This window comes from Thermobia domestica, chromosome 18 (assembly GCF_964235325.1).
Source record: "Thermobia domestica chromosome 18, izTheDome1.hap1.1, whole genome shotgun sequence".
Lineage (NCBI taxonomy): Eukaryota > Metazoa > Arthropoda > Insecta > Zygentoma > Lepismatidae > Thermobia > Thermobia domestica.
Window position 1 is genome coordinate 97,868,124 of NC_137471.1, and position 16,111 is coordinate 97,884,234.

General features: G+C 34.2%; 1 protein-coding gene across 1 annotated transcript; it reads left to right on the forward strand.

Annotated features, from left to right (window-relative positions):
• The first annotated feature begins 1,149 nt into the window (after positions 1-1,149).
• LOC145675753 (uncharacterized) lies at positions 1,150-15,412 on the forward strand. The gene is made up of 3 exons (XM_081746406.1): positions 1,150-1,411; positions 14,546-14,634; positions 15,200-15,412. The coding sequence occupies exons 1-3, from the start codon at positions 1,158-1,160 to the stop codon at positions 15,262-15,264; spliced, it is 408 nt and encodes a 135-aa protein (XP_081602532.1). The 5' UTR covers positions 1,150-1,157; the 3' UTR covers positions 15,265-15,412.
• Positions 15,413-16,111: the final 699 nt, after the last annotated feature.

The following is a 16,111-nucleotide window of genomic DNA, read 5'->3' on the forward strand; positions in this document are numbered from 1 at the left end:
AGTATAGAGCTGCAGAAATCCAAGTACTCCATCTTGTTATTACTGGGTTTGTAGGTAAAGCAAGTGCAGGACAATTTCTTTAAATACCTGGAACCGAGATGGAGCTTTGAGAAATATTTTTTTGCTATTGGAGATTAAAGCATCTACGTCGGGAAATAAACCACGGATTTCCTCAGCAATTCGATGCAGAGCGTGTGCGATACACGTTATGTGAAGCATAGCTGGGAAAAGAACTTCAAGTGCCCTTGCAGCTTTTTTCATGCATGGTGCTGTATCCATGATAAACACCGGCCAAAATAAATTCAGTGAGGAAATGAATAACTGAGTAATTGCTGTACTATTTGTTTTCAGCAGTTCCTCACATGCTAGAAGAAATAATTTGGGCTGTTGATCATATCCCATTGTACCGATTACAACACGCAAGGAACCATCCCGCTTCATTGGTTATTTCCTCAATTGAAACCCACATTTTTTCCCACTCACTTCTTTTCTAATTCTTTCAATAACATCCGAATAACAACCGTCTACGTAATTTTTGCGCAGTGTTGACTCAATCGGTACCTGTTCTTCTTATTGCATCTTGTTGCAATTCTTATGTGCCTCTGTGAAATGCAACGCTGTTGCAAACAAGAGGAAGAGGGAAGGGAAGAAATGTGGATCATACTGTGTTAATGTTTTCAACGACATACATTTATTGTAGTGTAGTGAAGGTTGATTTAGACCTGCCCATAAGTTAGTTTCTCTTAATCTTATATTTCTCGAAAGAGGCAGAATCCTTTAATAATATACGAAATTGTATATTTTTCCCAATGAAGTCTTATTCTAGAGAAAATGCATAGAATAGGCAACATTAGGTACTAAAGCAATTATTTAGGCATTAAGGGGTGAAATAGGCAAAATAGGCAAAATGAAATTGCCTTAAATTGAAAGTATAACCCACCATATAAACTTTAAAACGTTATTTTTTTATCATATCTTTAACGTTAAATAATAAGCATTTTGCCTAACATCCGGTCTCTACTAATTACAAACTTTTCAAACTTTATAAAATATGAAAATTGAAACTATTTTATGTCACTTTCCTCAATATTTGAGTGAGTTAATCTTAAATTCCAATCTTCTAACACCTATGTAAGATGGCGTCAAGCTCGAAGTCGATGCAAAGTGGTGCTCTTATTGTTTATCTTTTTCTCGTGGTTTTGTGTAGTGTTTATGTGCGTGCTCTACTGTCTTCATGTAGTAACGGTGCTGTGACTTTCCCAAATGAAGCATTGCCAATGAAACATGGACTGAAGTGTAGTGGAAGATCATTTCATTTTATTGCTGCTGCCTTCATACCAAGAGGACCGCCATGTGCTCTCTCTGGTACTGCTAACAGTGACGGAGGAACTACCAGTGATTTTGTGACAAGGTATGAGTCAAAAGCAAAAAAACAGTGCCTCATTCTCGTTTGTTTTCTCCTCCTTTGTGGTGATATTCACGTAAACCCTGGCCCACCCTGTCCACATTACACTAATGCTTTCAATATATATTATCAAAATGTTCGTAGCATTAAAAACAAATTACTTGAGTGCTCATTGAACCTAGGTGAGATAAGGGAACTGGATTGTTTCGCGGTGACCGAATCGTGGCTGAATGAATCAGTGAACGACAGTGAAATTAGCTTTTCTAATAATTTCACCATTTATCGTAAAGACCGCATAACTCGTGGAGGTGGAGTGATGATTTGTGTAAATAATAAGTGGAAGAGCAAGAGAAGACTGGATCTTGAACGGGATTGTGAACTTATATGGGTGGAAGTATTTATTCCAAAGCGTCGTTCTGTGTTTATTGGATGCTTCTATAGGCCGCACAAGAACACCCCCCAGCACATCTTAGAAGCTTGCCATGACTCACTGTTACATGCGTTGTCACACGGTGACGTCATCCTATTGGGTGATTTCAACCTTTCCATCACGTGGCAGGACAGCAAGCATGGAGTCGCTAAAGATGGAAACGACAGTTATTTCATGGACAATTTTATTCATGGACTTGGTCTAGGTCAACATAATATGCATAATACCCGCAATAATAGCAATCTTGACTACATTCTTTCTAACTTAGAACCTCGTTGTGTTGTCCCATGCAGAAATCTTTTTCCTTCGGATCACGATTCCTTGGATGTTTCTTTCGATTTCCTCCCCTCCACTACTACAAACCAGGCCCTCAAAAGTAGGTCACAACTTCTATGGAAGAAAGCCCCCTGGGGTGACATCTGCCGGGCTATTGAACTGTTTCCTTGGTGTTTGTTAGAGGTAGGAACTGTTGACAACGCTGTGGACTTATTTACATCCGTTGTCCACTCAGCCATAAAGGACTTTGTGCCGGTGAAAGCATCAAAATCGAACAGGTTTCCGGTCTGGTACGACAATGAACTTCGTGACCTTCTTAAAAACAAAAAGCTTGCCTGGACTCTATGGAAATCACATCCGAGTGACTACACATATAAAAACTTTGCTAGAATTAGAAGTCTTGCCAAGAAGGTACAGCGACGTAAATATTTTGAATACATGGACTCAATTGGTGATTTTACTGTTAGTAACCCTAAAGTCTTTTGGTCTGTAATTAAATCTAGAACAAAATCTCCGGGCATACCGGCAACAATTCAAGATGAAAATACTGAAGCGAGTGATGATCAAAGACCAGACCTCTTCAATAACTACTTCTGCAAAACATTTACTTCCCTTTCCTCTACAACCCATCTCCCCCCTCTCCACCCCATCTGTTCGGACACCTTATCCATTCTCTCTACCACCCCGGGCGAAGTTCTGGCTCTCTTGCTATCGTTATCTCCACATAGATCACTTGGACCTGATAAAATTAGTCCTCTCTTTCTCAACAAAACTGCTTCAGTTATTGCGGTTCCTCTATCTATCTTATTCAATAGATGCTTCAAGGAAGGGTATTATCCCACCAGTTGGAAACTGGCTCACGTGACCCCAATATATAAATCAGGACTTAAGGATCATGTATCCTCCTATAGGCCAATATCTCTTCTTTCTGTAATATCAATTATCTGCGAAAAAATAATTAAAGACAGGCTACTTAAATTCACCTCACCTTACATCCATAGTTCTCAGCACGGCTTTCTACCGAAAAGCTCAAGTCTCTCAAACTTAAGTACTCTTCTTTCCTGTGCAGTCAAATGTATGAATAACAATACTCAATTAGATGTTATCTACTTTGATCTCTCGAAGGCCTTTGATTCTGTCAGTCACATTCATCTTCTCCATAAACTCTCCAATAGATTTAATGTACATGGCAAATTTCTCTCTCTAATCACAAGCTACTTGAAGGACCGTAAACAGAGAGTTGTTCTTTCAGGGGCGACTTCTAACCCCCAACCCGTGATCTCAGGGGTGCCTCAGGGGAGTGTGCTTGGGCCTCTACTGTTTGTCCTGTATATGGATGATCTCTACACGCACTTATCAGCTCAACCTAGTGGCCTTCTGCTTTTTGCTGACGATTGTAAGTTATACAGAGAAATATCGTGTCTCCATGACACAATTGCCCTACAGGAAGACATAAATTACCTTACAGGCTGGTGTGAAATGTGGCACTTGAAACTCAACAGTAAGAAATGTGACAGTATTACTATTACTTTGAAAAAGTCTCCTGTTCCCTCCACATACCATATCAACGATTCCCCTATCACACATTCTGCTAGTCATAACGATCTTGGTGTCATCTTTGATTCAAAACTCACCTTCTCTGACCACATCTCCTCAATACTAAAGAATTCAATGCGCATGTTGGGACTTCTTTATCGATTCACCGAACTACGCACTGTTTCTTCATTAGCAACTTTTTATAAGACTTTAATAGCGCCCAAGATCGAATACTGCTCTCCCATATGGGCCATGGCAGCACCTACACATCTCTCCAGACTTGATTCTGTTCTCAATTTCTTCATTGCTATAGACCGATTTCGTGTTCCTGCACTTCGAATATTATCTAAGAAGGAGCTCTTGCGACATCTTAATATTCAGACTCCTGAAGTACGCAGAAATATCTCTGACCTGAAATATCTACATAAAATAGTTAATGGAACCTTAAGATCGGAAATATTACTTCAGGAACTATCCTTACGTGTCCCTTCCCGCATCACTCGGAATACCCACCTATTCCATCTTGCCCGTCCTAGGTTAGCTGTTATACAGAGGTCTCTTTTTTATAGAATACCAAACAGTTATAATCAAGTAACAACTGATGTGGACATTTTTTCGAGCTACCCAGTGTTTGAAAGAGCAATTAAACGAGCTTTGACGGAATAGTTTTACTTTTACACTCTTTTTTTTTTCTATGTTGTTGTTATTGTTGTCATATTTTCTTTTCTTTCTTTTGTTAGCATGTCCCTGTGTAAAATGGCAAAGTTATGCTGTATCTGGGAAATTGTTCAATAAATAAATAAATAAATAATAAGTATTTTCCTTAATTAAAAGAGACTATTAATATTGTTGATAAAAACAAGCACATTTTATTGTCACAATTTAGTATTTCCATCACTTTTTATGCTATAATGTTCTACTTAACGTCATGAAACTAGGCAAACTTCATTCTCAAATTAATTTTGTGTGTAACGTTTTAGAAATTGGCCATTTTTCGTTTGGAAATTTATTTTCTTCCGTTTAGTATTCCTTTTAAATTTCAGAGTACAACTTACGTTCCTTGTGGGTTGTTTTTTGAGATTTACAAGTTCCTGCATAAACACTTTCACACTAACTTTTACTTTCCAATAACAAAATTTAACAATTAGTATTGATTTTATGTTAATTGAAGCGCCACTAGCTTACTTCACGCTCATAGAGAATATGGTTGGCGTCGATGAAATAAGTGTATGAAAAGTCCCATATATGCTGCAATTTTGACGAAAATTCCCTTTATCCCTATTTGAAAAATTATTGTCAAAAGATCCCATAAAATGGGATTTTTTCACGGATTGGCATCACTGTATGGAGTCAATCCGTTAGCATCTTCATGAGCAATGGTGATTTTAACGGTGATTATCCATATCCCATTCGTTCATAAATGTATGTTTCATGTAACACTAACAAGAAAAAAAAACGGGCAAAATGTGGCAAAATTTCATGTCAAAAGAGCAGTAAATAAGAACAATAAAACGAAAATAAAAATTTCTTGTCCATTTAGAAACACTATATTCTTACACGAAGACAATTATAGATATGCGACAATCATTTTGGACATGAGTGTACCTGGATGAGTTTTGTGTAAACTAATGAAACTTCTCAAGATGGATATACATTAGGACATGCGAGGCCAAGATAATGATTTTACTCATTTTTAGGTGTCTCTAGTCCTTCAATTCATTGTAATGTGTCCCGTAAAGTTATTTTAAACTCATAGACTTTTAAGATTTCAGATTAACGTATCATTGGAGTCGAATATCTGAATGAAATTCAGTAACGTTAGTGAAAATCGGGAAGAAACCAGAAACATCTTGCTGTTTTAGATTGTCTTGAATGCAGTGTTTGAGAACTTTCTTTGTAAATAGAATTAAACATTTGATCAAAATATCGCTTTCTTTTTCATTTTCATTTTTTTCTTTTGCTCGCGTCTGCTAAGTAATGCATTTTCCGAACTAACTAATGGTGTTTTTCATTGACAGTACCTATTTGTTATATCTTTTTATAATATTATTAAATTCTTAAATACAATATACATTTATTTTAATGTAAACCATTTGACATTTACTGTAAAGAATTAAATATAGACTAGTTTAGAGTCGAACCTGATTATCATAATAGGTAGGTGTCATTTTAGAAACTAGATAAACACTCATATATTCATAAACATTATATACATCTCGTTTTACTATAATGTCGTTTAAATAACGCTGTTATTTGACATAGATGTCAGTTTCACAATACTCAAAACTAGGTTTTCTAACCATTGCATTGTAATAAAAGAAGAATACAACTTTCACTTCTATTACTACCATAATTTTCGTTTTCATGGTTTGTTAGATTAAGTTACATTTATGTTTCTGTTACTTTTCGTACTTAATCTTGTCTTAAAAGGCTGAATGGCTTCTTATGGTCTACATGTGTGGTCAAAATTATGTAAAACATTTTAAGTTATAAGAACATGTTATATTGAATGTGTATGGCATACATTCACAAAAATGGAAAGACATTTTGTCATAAAGATTTGATTAATATTGGCGCTGCTGCAAACAAACATCGTAAATTTTAATGTCGTAAAAGCGTAAGGTGCTCTTTAGAACTTATTTTAACATATCTTACAAAAAGTACTAGAGAAGCTCACATAGACGCTATATTTTTTGAAGTTTTCCGTTCATTCAAAGAGCCTACGAAATTACATTCTTCGGCTATTATTAGAAAGATTGCAGAAATAATTTTAAAAAACGATAACGCTGATAGTTTTTTTTTTATTGTATCCCATCTCCCTATCAAACTAAAATACTAAGTGCATTAATATTGAAAACTTAGTCGAGTTGATTGTGAATTTAACGTCTCGTTCAGTAGCGAGGCTATATCTGCCGTGTCGTGACAAAACGCTGTAACTTTGGCGAAGAAGTTTTGCGAAAATGAGCCTTAAAGTTTTCATCCGAAAATGTGATCTGTATCGTGTAGAACCAGTGTAACTAGGCAATAATGGTCAACCAATCAATTTTCACCAAATTTAATCACACAATATGCATTTACGTAACATTACATGTAACCACGTGTTTCCAAAGTCAAGATACACTATTTCTACGCGATACAGATCACATTTTCGGATGAAAACTTTAAGGCTCATTTTCGCAAAACTTCTTCGCCAAAGTTACAGCGTTTGGTCACGACACGGCAGATATGAGACGTGTACCTACTGATTAACGTGGAATCCGAACCATATGAGCTCCTGCCAGGAATCGAACACAGGTCTCCCACGCCAAAGGCGCGTACGCTACAGATCTGCACGGGCTCTGGCTGTAAATTTTTAAATCTACAACCACATTTCTCGGGCCTTTTCGGGCCTAACTTTGTAAATATACTGTACAACGATATATATTGCACCATTCTTTTTGGAGCACTTTTAAAGCACAACTGAAAAATTAAACCTCTAATTGCTGTAAATAAAAATACAATATTGCGTTAATTATTAAGTTTTTGTAATCCGGGCTTATTTCGGGCTCAATTGATTATCACACGAGCTCGGGCCGGGCCGGGCTGAAATTTCCGGCCCGTGCTGACCTCTAGCGTACGTTAACCACTTATCCACGAAGGAGCTCTAATATTGAAAACTGAATAATTCGTTGCGAATTCAAATGAAAGCATTCATCATAGTTGTCAAAGTATTCTTAAGTATTCTTAATGTTATTTCTGAAGTTGTAGATCGAGGATGGATGAAAAACTTCTACCCTTAGGTTTTTTTTTTTTTTTTTTTTTTTTTTGTATGAGTTTTCGTGCTTTTAAACTTCCAAATTATGCTACCCATAAATATTGGAAGTTTTATACGGGTTACCTGTTCATCCGTCTATTGTTCTTCGACAGGAATCAAAGCAGAAACAGAAAGAGCTACTGAGAATTAGTTTCTGATAAAAGATACAGTGACTCCGAAAACGTACAGTCTCTTCCTCCAACCAGGGCCGTGCCGTGGGGGTGGGGCGAGCGGGGCAAAAAATTCGGGAGAAAAAAGGAAAAAAGATAGGAAAAAATTGCTTGAAATATATGTATGGGGGCGTCGTCGTATACTCTTGCCCCGGACGCTGATTTTTCACGGCACGTCCCTGCCTTCAACCGCCAATTCAAATCAAAAGTGGTAAATATCTACCATTTCTAGTTTCAACATTGATCACTGCAATCGATAGCGAGAAGCGTTCTGATATGGATTCATCCCAAGACAGCTTTTAACTCCGTTCTTATTTTCCTACTAAATCCAAAAGTTCAAGAAATCAAATACTATCTTAAGTTACAATATTGACTTTCATTTCCGATGGTATCGTTATATGCGAAACATCTAAAGATAAAACAGAGAAGAAACTGAAAGAATGGAGAAAGGTATTGAAAAAAGAGGTATTAGAAAAAAGTAGAATAAAGAATATATAACACTCAGCAAAGAACTCGAAAACTTCCTTCGGCTACAAGGAGAGAGACTACTACCCAAAAATTTAAGTATTCTTGAATTATACCTCGATCAGGATGGTGGATTACATACAGAAATCCAATACAGAATACAATCTGGCTGGTTAAATTGGAAGATGAGCGAGGTACTGTGTAGAAAGAAAGTAAATTCCAGATTAAAAGGCCGTATACATAAAATGATACAGTTCGACAATGATGTACAGTAGTGAAATCTGGGCAATTACAAGGACTCAGCATGGAAGTGACGGAGATTAGAATGTTCAGATAGAATGTGTGATGTGACAAGGGAGAATAGAATAAGGAACGATTAGTAAAAAGTTTCAAGAACGGAGGTAGAGATGAGTCGAACGTGTAGAACGAAGAAATGATGACTATGTTAGAAAGATAATTGGAAAGCTGGAGGTAACAGATAAAAGAAATAAGGGAAGACCCAAAGTGAGATAGAAGGACAAGATAAAAAACTATTTGAGGGAGAGAGGATGGAGAATAGAGGATCTCCAAGATAAAAGAGAGTAGAGGAAAATAATTAAAGATGATAATATCAATCCAACACAATCCAGGATTGGCAACTATGGTGCAAGGTGGATGTATTGAGTGAGTGCTCTCTAAAAATAATTTAATTTAAAAAGTTCTACTGATTTTTTAATTCATTTGAAGACACTGACATGAATATGAATAGTTAGTGATTGTGTTAAATAGGTAGGTGATAGAAGTAAATATTTATCCAGTTTAATCGTTTAGTTACAAATGTAAACAAACAACTGAGCAGAGCTGTGTCTGTTATTGCAATACTGAAATTATCTTCAACAAGTAGGTTGAATAGTTATATGCTAGAAGTTGAATCTAGTACATTACTGAAGTTTATTTTCCTTTACTAAATACTATTTCTGTGATTCAATTTCAGTTTTAGTACTGTATATAGTATACAGCACATTACTTATGCGTATTTGCTTCTCCGAATCCCTGTGTTATGGAAAACTAGTGTGCCAATTTCTAAAGTGATGATTAGCAGCAACCACTATTAAAACTTGCCGCCATTTTGGATCCCAATATAAGTATAATTAACATAGTGTGCTGTATAGTATAAATATACTGTTATATGCGGTTCAATTTGGTTATCGAGAACCCATACGTTAACCCATTTTGAACCCCCATTTAAATGTATTTAATACAGTAGTGCGATCACAATGTCTTCTTGTACAATTTGTAATTCAAATGTTAGCCGTTATGATGACGCACTACAGTGTTCAAAAAAGAATTGTAATTAATTATTTCATATAGTGTGTTACAAAATATCTGTGGAGAAGTATACGGACATGAAGCAGACGGGTATTATAAAGAAATGGGTATGTAGAGATTGTAGTGGTTCTAATCTGAGGGAGGTAGTAATTACAAAAACTGTACCACGGAGCGCAACTGAGTCAATGCTAATTAACAAAAGTACATCCTCAAAATTGGATGACAGATCTTTGAGTCCTTCTAATATAGGAATGAAGCTTGAGGAACTCTGTCCTCAAATAACTCAATTAACAGCTAGTGAGCAATTTATGTCTAATCAACACGATGAATTGTTGAAGAAACTTGAACTAGAGATTAAGGGTAATATTCAACGGGATAAGGATATCGCCAAGCTAAAAGCAGAAAACCTAGAATTGAAAAAGCAATTAAAATTACAGGATGTAGAAATAAATGATCTTAATCAGTATGGACGTAATAAAAATATTGAAATATATGGTATACAGGAGCGTACTAATGAAAATTTAAAGGAAGTTGTAATCGACATGGCTCAAAAATTAAGAATAAAATGTGCGGAGGAGGAAATTGATGTTGTTCGACGATTATCAAACGGTAAAAATAAACCAAAAGCAATAATTGTACAATTTACAACGCGCACGGTGAGAGATAGGTGGTTGACTAGAAGGAATACGAGTTTAGTTAGTAATAATTTAGTATCTGGAAGTAATGATAGTAGAATATTTGTGAATGTAAATTTAACTCCTAAAAATAAGAAATTATTTTGAAAAGCTAGAACAGCTGCAAGAAATACACAGCATAAATACTGTTGGGTAAATGGCAATAAACAAATTTTAATTAGAAAAAACGAAAATAGCCAGGTTATGATTATTAAAACTGAAGAAGATCCAAATTCAGTTTTCCAGTATTTCCAAATTCTATTCCAGTTTAATTTTGAAATATGTAGGCTATAATTTAAGATGGCAGTAGTTAAGAGTACGTTTGATATATATTACCAGAAGGTAATGGGTTAAAAACAAAAATTAACGAATTTCACCTAAGCTCTACCATGTTTAATTTTGATTGTGTTGCCAATACTAAATCATGGCTAAGACATGAAATATTTAGTAATGAGTTGTTTGACGATAAATATTTGGTCTAAAGAAAAGATCGCAACTTAGAGCGTAGTAATATGAAAGATGAATGTGGTGTTCTCTTAGCTGTTCACAATAATTATATCTCTGAGAGAATAACAAAATTTGAATTGCCAGATAATGAGGATTTGTGGGTAAAAATAAAATTATCAGATTTAACATGTATATATAGCGTATTTCTCGCCACATAGCTCAGAAGAATTATACTTAATTTTTTTCGAAACATTGAAAACTTTAATGAACTAAATTATCTCAAAATATTTTTATTACAGGAGATTTGAATTTGGCGCCTTTAACAGATTATTTGGATGGTAATTATTTTTTAAATTTGCCTAATTTGGAGAACAATGTCTTACATAAAGTATTTTTTAATTTCTCACAAATCAATAAAGTAAGAAATCTAAATAATAGAATTTTAGATGTTGTATTTACTAATGTATTACACGTTAAAGTTCTTGAATCTGATGTTCATTTTGTTGAACCAGATCGTCATCACCCCTGTTTGAATATTAGTATTCCGATTTATAAAAACTGTAAGACACGAAATGAAATGGAAGACTTAGTCTACAACTTTTGTAAGTGTGATTTTTTGAAACTTTATCAGTTATTGAGATGTAAGAAATGGGATTCCTTGTATGAGATTAAGATATTGATAATAGTGTCGAGTTTTTATATTCTGAATTATATGGAGTTCTAAATGAATGTACACCTAAAAATATAAAGAGGAAACGTTCATATTCAACCTGGTTTACTCCTGAAATAATAAAAAACTTAAAGAAGAAAGAAAGTTATAGGAATAAATTAAAAAAAAAAAACAAGACTTGACTCAGTTTACATGCAATTTGTTACACTAAGGACACAAGTACAAAATAGTATTGAAATACCTTTTCGTGGTTATAACAACGCAATAGAAGAGCAAATCATAGAGGAACCTAGGACATTTGGAACTATATTAATAAGAAAAAATCTTCAAACATCAATCAATACTTGAATATAACAACGAAAAAATTGTTGACAATAAATTGAAATCTTTTGCTAAGCACTTTCAATCAGTATATAGTTCTGAACCACCTAACATTAAACTATCTGGTATTTTTCTGAATGATGTTTCTTCGATTGTAGATACCATGTCACTGGATAGGATCACTGAAACAGAAGTAATCGAAGTTATTGACAAAATGAAAGGTAAAAGGTCAATTAGTAATGATAGTATACCAACTTACATTTTTAAAGGTTGTAAGGAATTTCTTGTTAAGCCATTAACCTACATATTTAATCTGTCTATTACTCAGTGTTATTTTCCTACAAAATTTAAAATATCAGCAATATGTCCAGTTCCGAAAATTAATGCTGTAAAATCAATACAAGACCATAGGCCGATAAGTTTGATTTCTTCTCCTGCTAAAATATTCGAATCAATAATTTGCAAACACCTGTTTAATCACATTTCACGATATCTCTCTGATTCACAATATGGTTTTAGACATAACAGATCAACAGTAACAAACTTGTTGAATATAAGTCAAGCAATTAGTGAAGCTCTTAACGTAAGGTTTCAAGTTGATGTAGTGTATACAGATTTTAAGTGAGCCTTTGATTTGATTAATCATGAAACACTTCTTAAAAAGATTAAAGGATTTAGTATTTCAAATGAATTAATCCGACTATTTAAGTCATATTTAAGCAGCAGAATCCAATATGTAACATATTACAATTGTAAATCTAAACAATATTCTGTATAATCTGGAGTATCCCAAAGATCCAATTTAGGACTTTTACTATTTTTAATTATGATAAACAATTTACCTGAAGAGTTCCAATATTCTTCGTGCTGATTCCAATATTTGCTGATGATACTAAATTTTACCAACAAATTTCTACAAAAGATGATTATGAAAAATTACAGAGAGATCTGGTGTGGTTGAGTGAATGATGTGAAAGAAACGAATTTGAACTCAATATTTCAAAATGCAATGTTGTAACATTTTCGATCACAAAGAAACCTGTTATATTTAAATATATTATAGGGAATCAAGTACTGGAAAGGAAAGAAGTTGTCAAGGATCTGGGAGTATGGTTTGATGCAAATCTTAAGTTTACATGTCATATGAATATCAAAACAAATGAGGCATTTAAAATGCTTGGGTTTATTAAGCGGTCGTGCTGTTATTTTAAAAACATAAAAACGATATTAACATTATATAACTCTTTTGTTAGAACAAAATTAGAGTATGCTTCTATAATTTGGGAACCATTTTACCAAAAACCAAAACAACAAATAGAAAAGGTACAAAAGAAAATGTTAAAATATATTAGTTATAAAATTGATAATATACCAACTCGTTATGTATTTTACAACATACTTCTCAGGAGATTTCAGCTTTTGTCATTGGAAGATAGAAGGTTTATTCAATGTGTATTCTACTTGAAAAAACTTATTGATAACCAAGAGGATAATATGTCTTTCTTAGGTGAATTACCATTCTATTGCCCTCGTCAAAATCTGAGATTCAGACAAATGTTTTATATGCCTGATAACAAAACAAATTTAGGTAAAAACTCTCCTTTGTATAGGATATGTGATAGAGGCAATAAAATGCATTCTATGGGTTTGGACATATTTCAATTGAAATGCTCAATGTTTAAACAAAAATTAGTCTAAATATTACTTATTATTATTATTATTATTATTATTATTATTATTATTATTATTATTATTATTATTATTATTATTATTATTATTATTATTATTATTAACATGGGAAAGGCTGCGACAAAGAAGCAGAAGAGTGAAAACTGTCAGAAATAGTTTTATGATGTGGATTCAGTGTCCCGATAATAGATTCCGTGTTCACCCTTATCCCTTTACTCAAAAACCAGATGTAATAGAAGCGTACCACTTTCGGTTTTCTACGTTGATTGCCACAGATCAAACTGCTGATAGATAGCAAGAAGCTCTTTCATATGGATACCCATTCAGTGATCCAAGAATAGGTTCCATCTTATTTCTCAAATGAAACCAGAATTAGTAGAAATCTATTTCCATTTCTGGTTTTCATCTTGATCTTTCATAGAGCAAAAACAGTAAGAGATAATGGGATATGGTTTTTCTGATGTGAATTCAATGTTACAAGAATAGGTGTTTTCTTCGATCTTATACCTCTAAACCGAAAGTCATAAAGATACTACTGACTCTTACGGTTCTAATATTGAATTCCTACATTTTGGAAGTCTGCCGTGGTTTCGCAGCATGAAAGAAGACGCAGTTGACTTTGTTTATTCTGTGACTTCTTAACACTGTGTAGAGTCACAGTGCCTTATATTGGGCGACTGACATGCTATTGAATATTTGTATAATAATGAAAATAACTCGTTCGTGTTACACGAGTAATATACGTGCAAAATCGTGGAGTACAGTTTTAATGAATACTGTCACCCAGTCTTCTACACATTTAAATTTTGATTAAAGAGTTTGGTATTTTCCGTAATGCATTTCACAAGTTTCCACTACCAACTGACATCAGCATGCACATTTCATGTTTCTCTTTCGACGGTCTTCGGAGACGAACAAAATATTATATCAACATGTCATTTCGTGACAGTTATGATGTCAGCTTCCATCATCGGTACGTGAAGCAGCCTACCGGAAACTGAACCAAAGTAAAGCCCAGTGCCGCTATTGGCAATAATGTCCGCGAAAACGTTCAAAGACACAGACTTTTTGATGTCAACTCTTCTGTAAAGAACGTTAGAAGTTATCACCATGCATATATAGTTCGAAGTTTAAAACGAAAGTCCTCGAATGCAGTCCTCTAAATCAATTACAAGACGAGGGTGAGTATTGACATACAATTTAAAGTATAGGTTATGATATAGTGAAGTTAAATAAGTTAATTCATTTAGAATAAACCGTCAACCAGAAATAATGTTAAATTCATATATTTAAACATATGCATTCTGTAATACAAAACGGCAGAGTATAATAATGTAATGCACTAACATTTTCCTTTCCAGGAAGTTGACAAGAAGAGACGAAGTAGGCATCAACAGACAGATCTCATGTTCCAGAGATTCTTTGAAAGAGAAAATAATCCTCAATTTAAGTAAGTTTGCAATATAAATAGTGCATAGAACGTAGTTTTGATTAGAAGTAGAAAAATAGAAAACAATTGTCATTAGACATAACTGATAAGATACAAATTATATTGGACGTAAAGTGTATTACTATTACTACCGGTATTATTGTTTATTATTAATGTAGCTTGAAGATATATTATTGTAACTTTAGTAGTTGTATCGATAATAATTTAAATCAGATTTCTTTAGGTTAAGTAATTTACTCTCGAAAGTTCGAAGAATGTCCATATTTCAAGAGAACATACTTTAGACTGCAATGTAATCATTGATATATGTAGTAACTGAGGTAAATATAAAATGTGGAACATATTGAACAACAAATCAGAGAATTCAGAAAATAAAACATAATTTAGAAGTCTTTGTGGCCAATAGACAAGTAAATAGAGCTCTTTCTCAAAATGAGGTTATGTATCAAAGAAAGAAAGATGTGTTTGATAACCTTTGTACAAAAAGTATTTGAATATTAGATATCATGTATAAGTTCCATAATTGCGGATAGCATATTTAATGCATCATTACTTTTATTTTTAGGGTTTCCAACGCAAGTTGCAGTTGATCCGACTCCATCTACCAAGTTTCAAATGAATAAAATGTAACAACGTCATCATTCTTACAATGACTAATTATAAAAATACTGTGACACGTAGTACTTAAATACCAATTACATTTATAATATAACGTTTCTTAATTGCTTGTTGCACTCCCAAATTAATATACTATTAATAAAAATAAATATTATTATAATATTATTATATTCTATATTTAGTTTCGATGTGGAGGGGAAGAGTAGAAACAACAGCGTGTAATATCTTTTAAGTTAAATATGTGCAGTTAACATACTAATTATCTTATACACAAGAATCTTTGTACATTTAAAGGTATAACCACGAACGTTCTGTCACTTTTTTACCCATCACCTTCGAACAGTGATGTGTCACATAAGACGTACCTGGAAGAGTAGAAATAGTCCTCGTCGGCATCGACGACCTTCTCCCAACGTTCTGGAAGGCCATGGATTCCGTCGCGGTAGAACTTATTGGGTCGTGAAGCGAAGAAGGTATCAAGTGCATTTTGCACTTCTACTAGCAATTTGAACTGGCGTCCTCTACGATTATTGTCCAAGGAATGGAAAAGGTGATAATGGGACGCTGCAATGTTAGGAGAGTATGGCGGATGCAATAGTATTTCCCATCCAAGGCGTAGAATGGTATCCCGGGTCATCCTAGCCACGTGGGACTTAGCATTGTTCTGTAACAGGAGGACCCCTTTGTGATTCAGAAGTATTGGGTCCAGAGTTTTGAGAGGGTTTTTTTTTTGTTTAAATGGCTCCACTGCTGACAGTACACAGTTGCACCGATGTTCTGAAGAGCTGGTAGCAGTTCCCGATGCACGATGCCGCGAGCAGTCCACCAAACACACATGAGGTCTTCTTCTCGTGCAGTG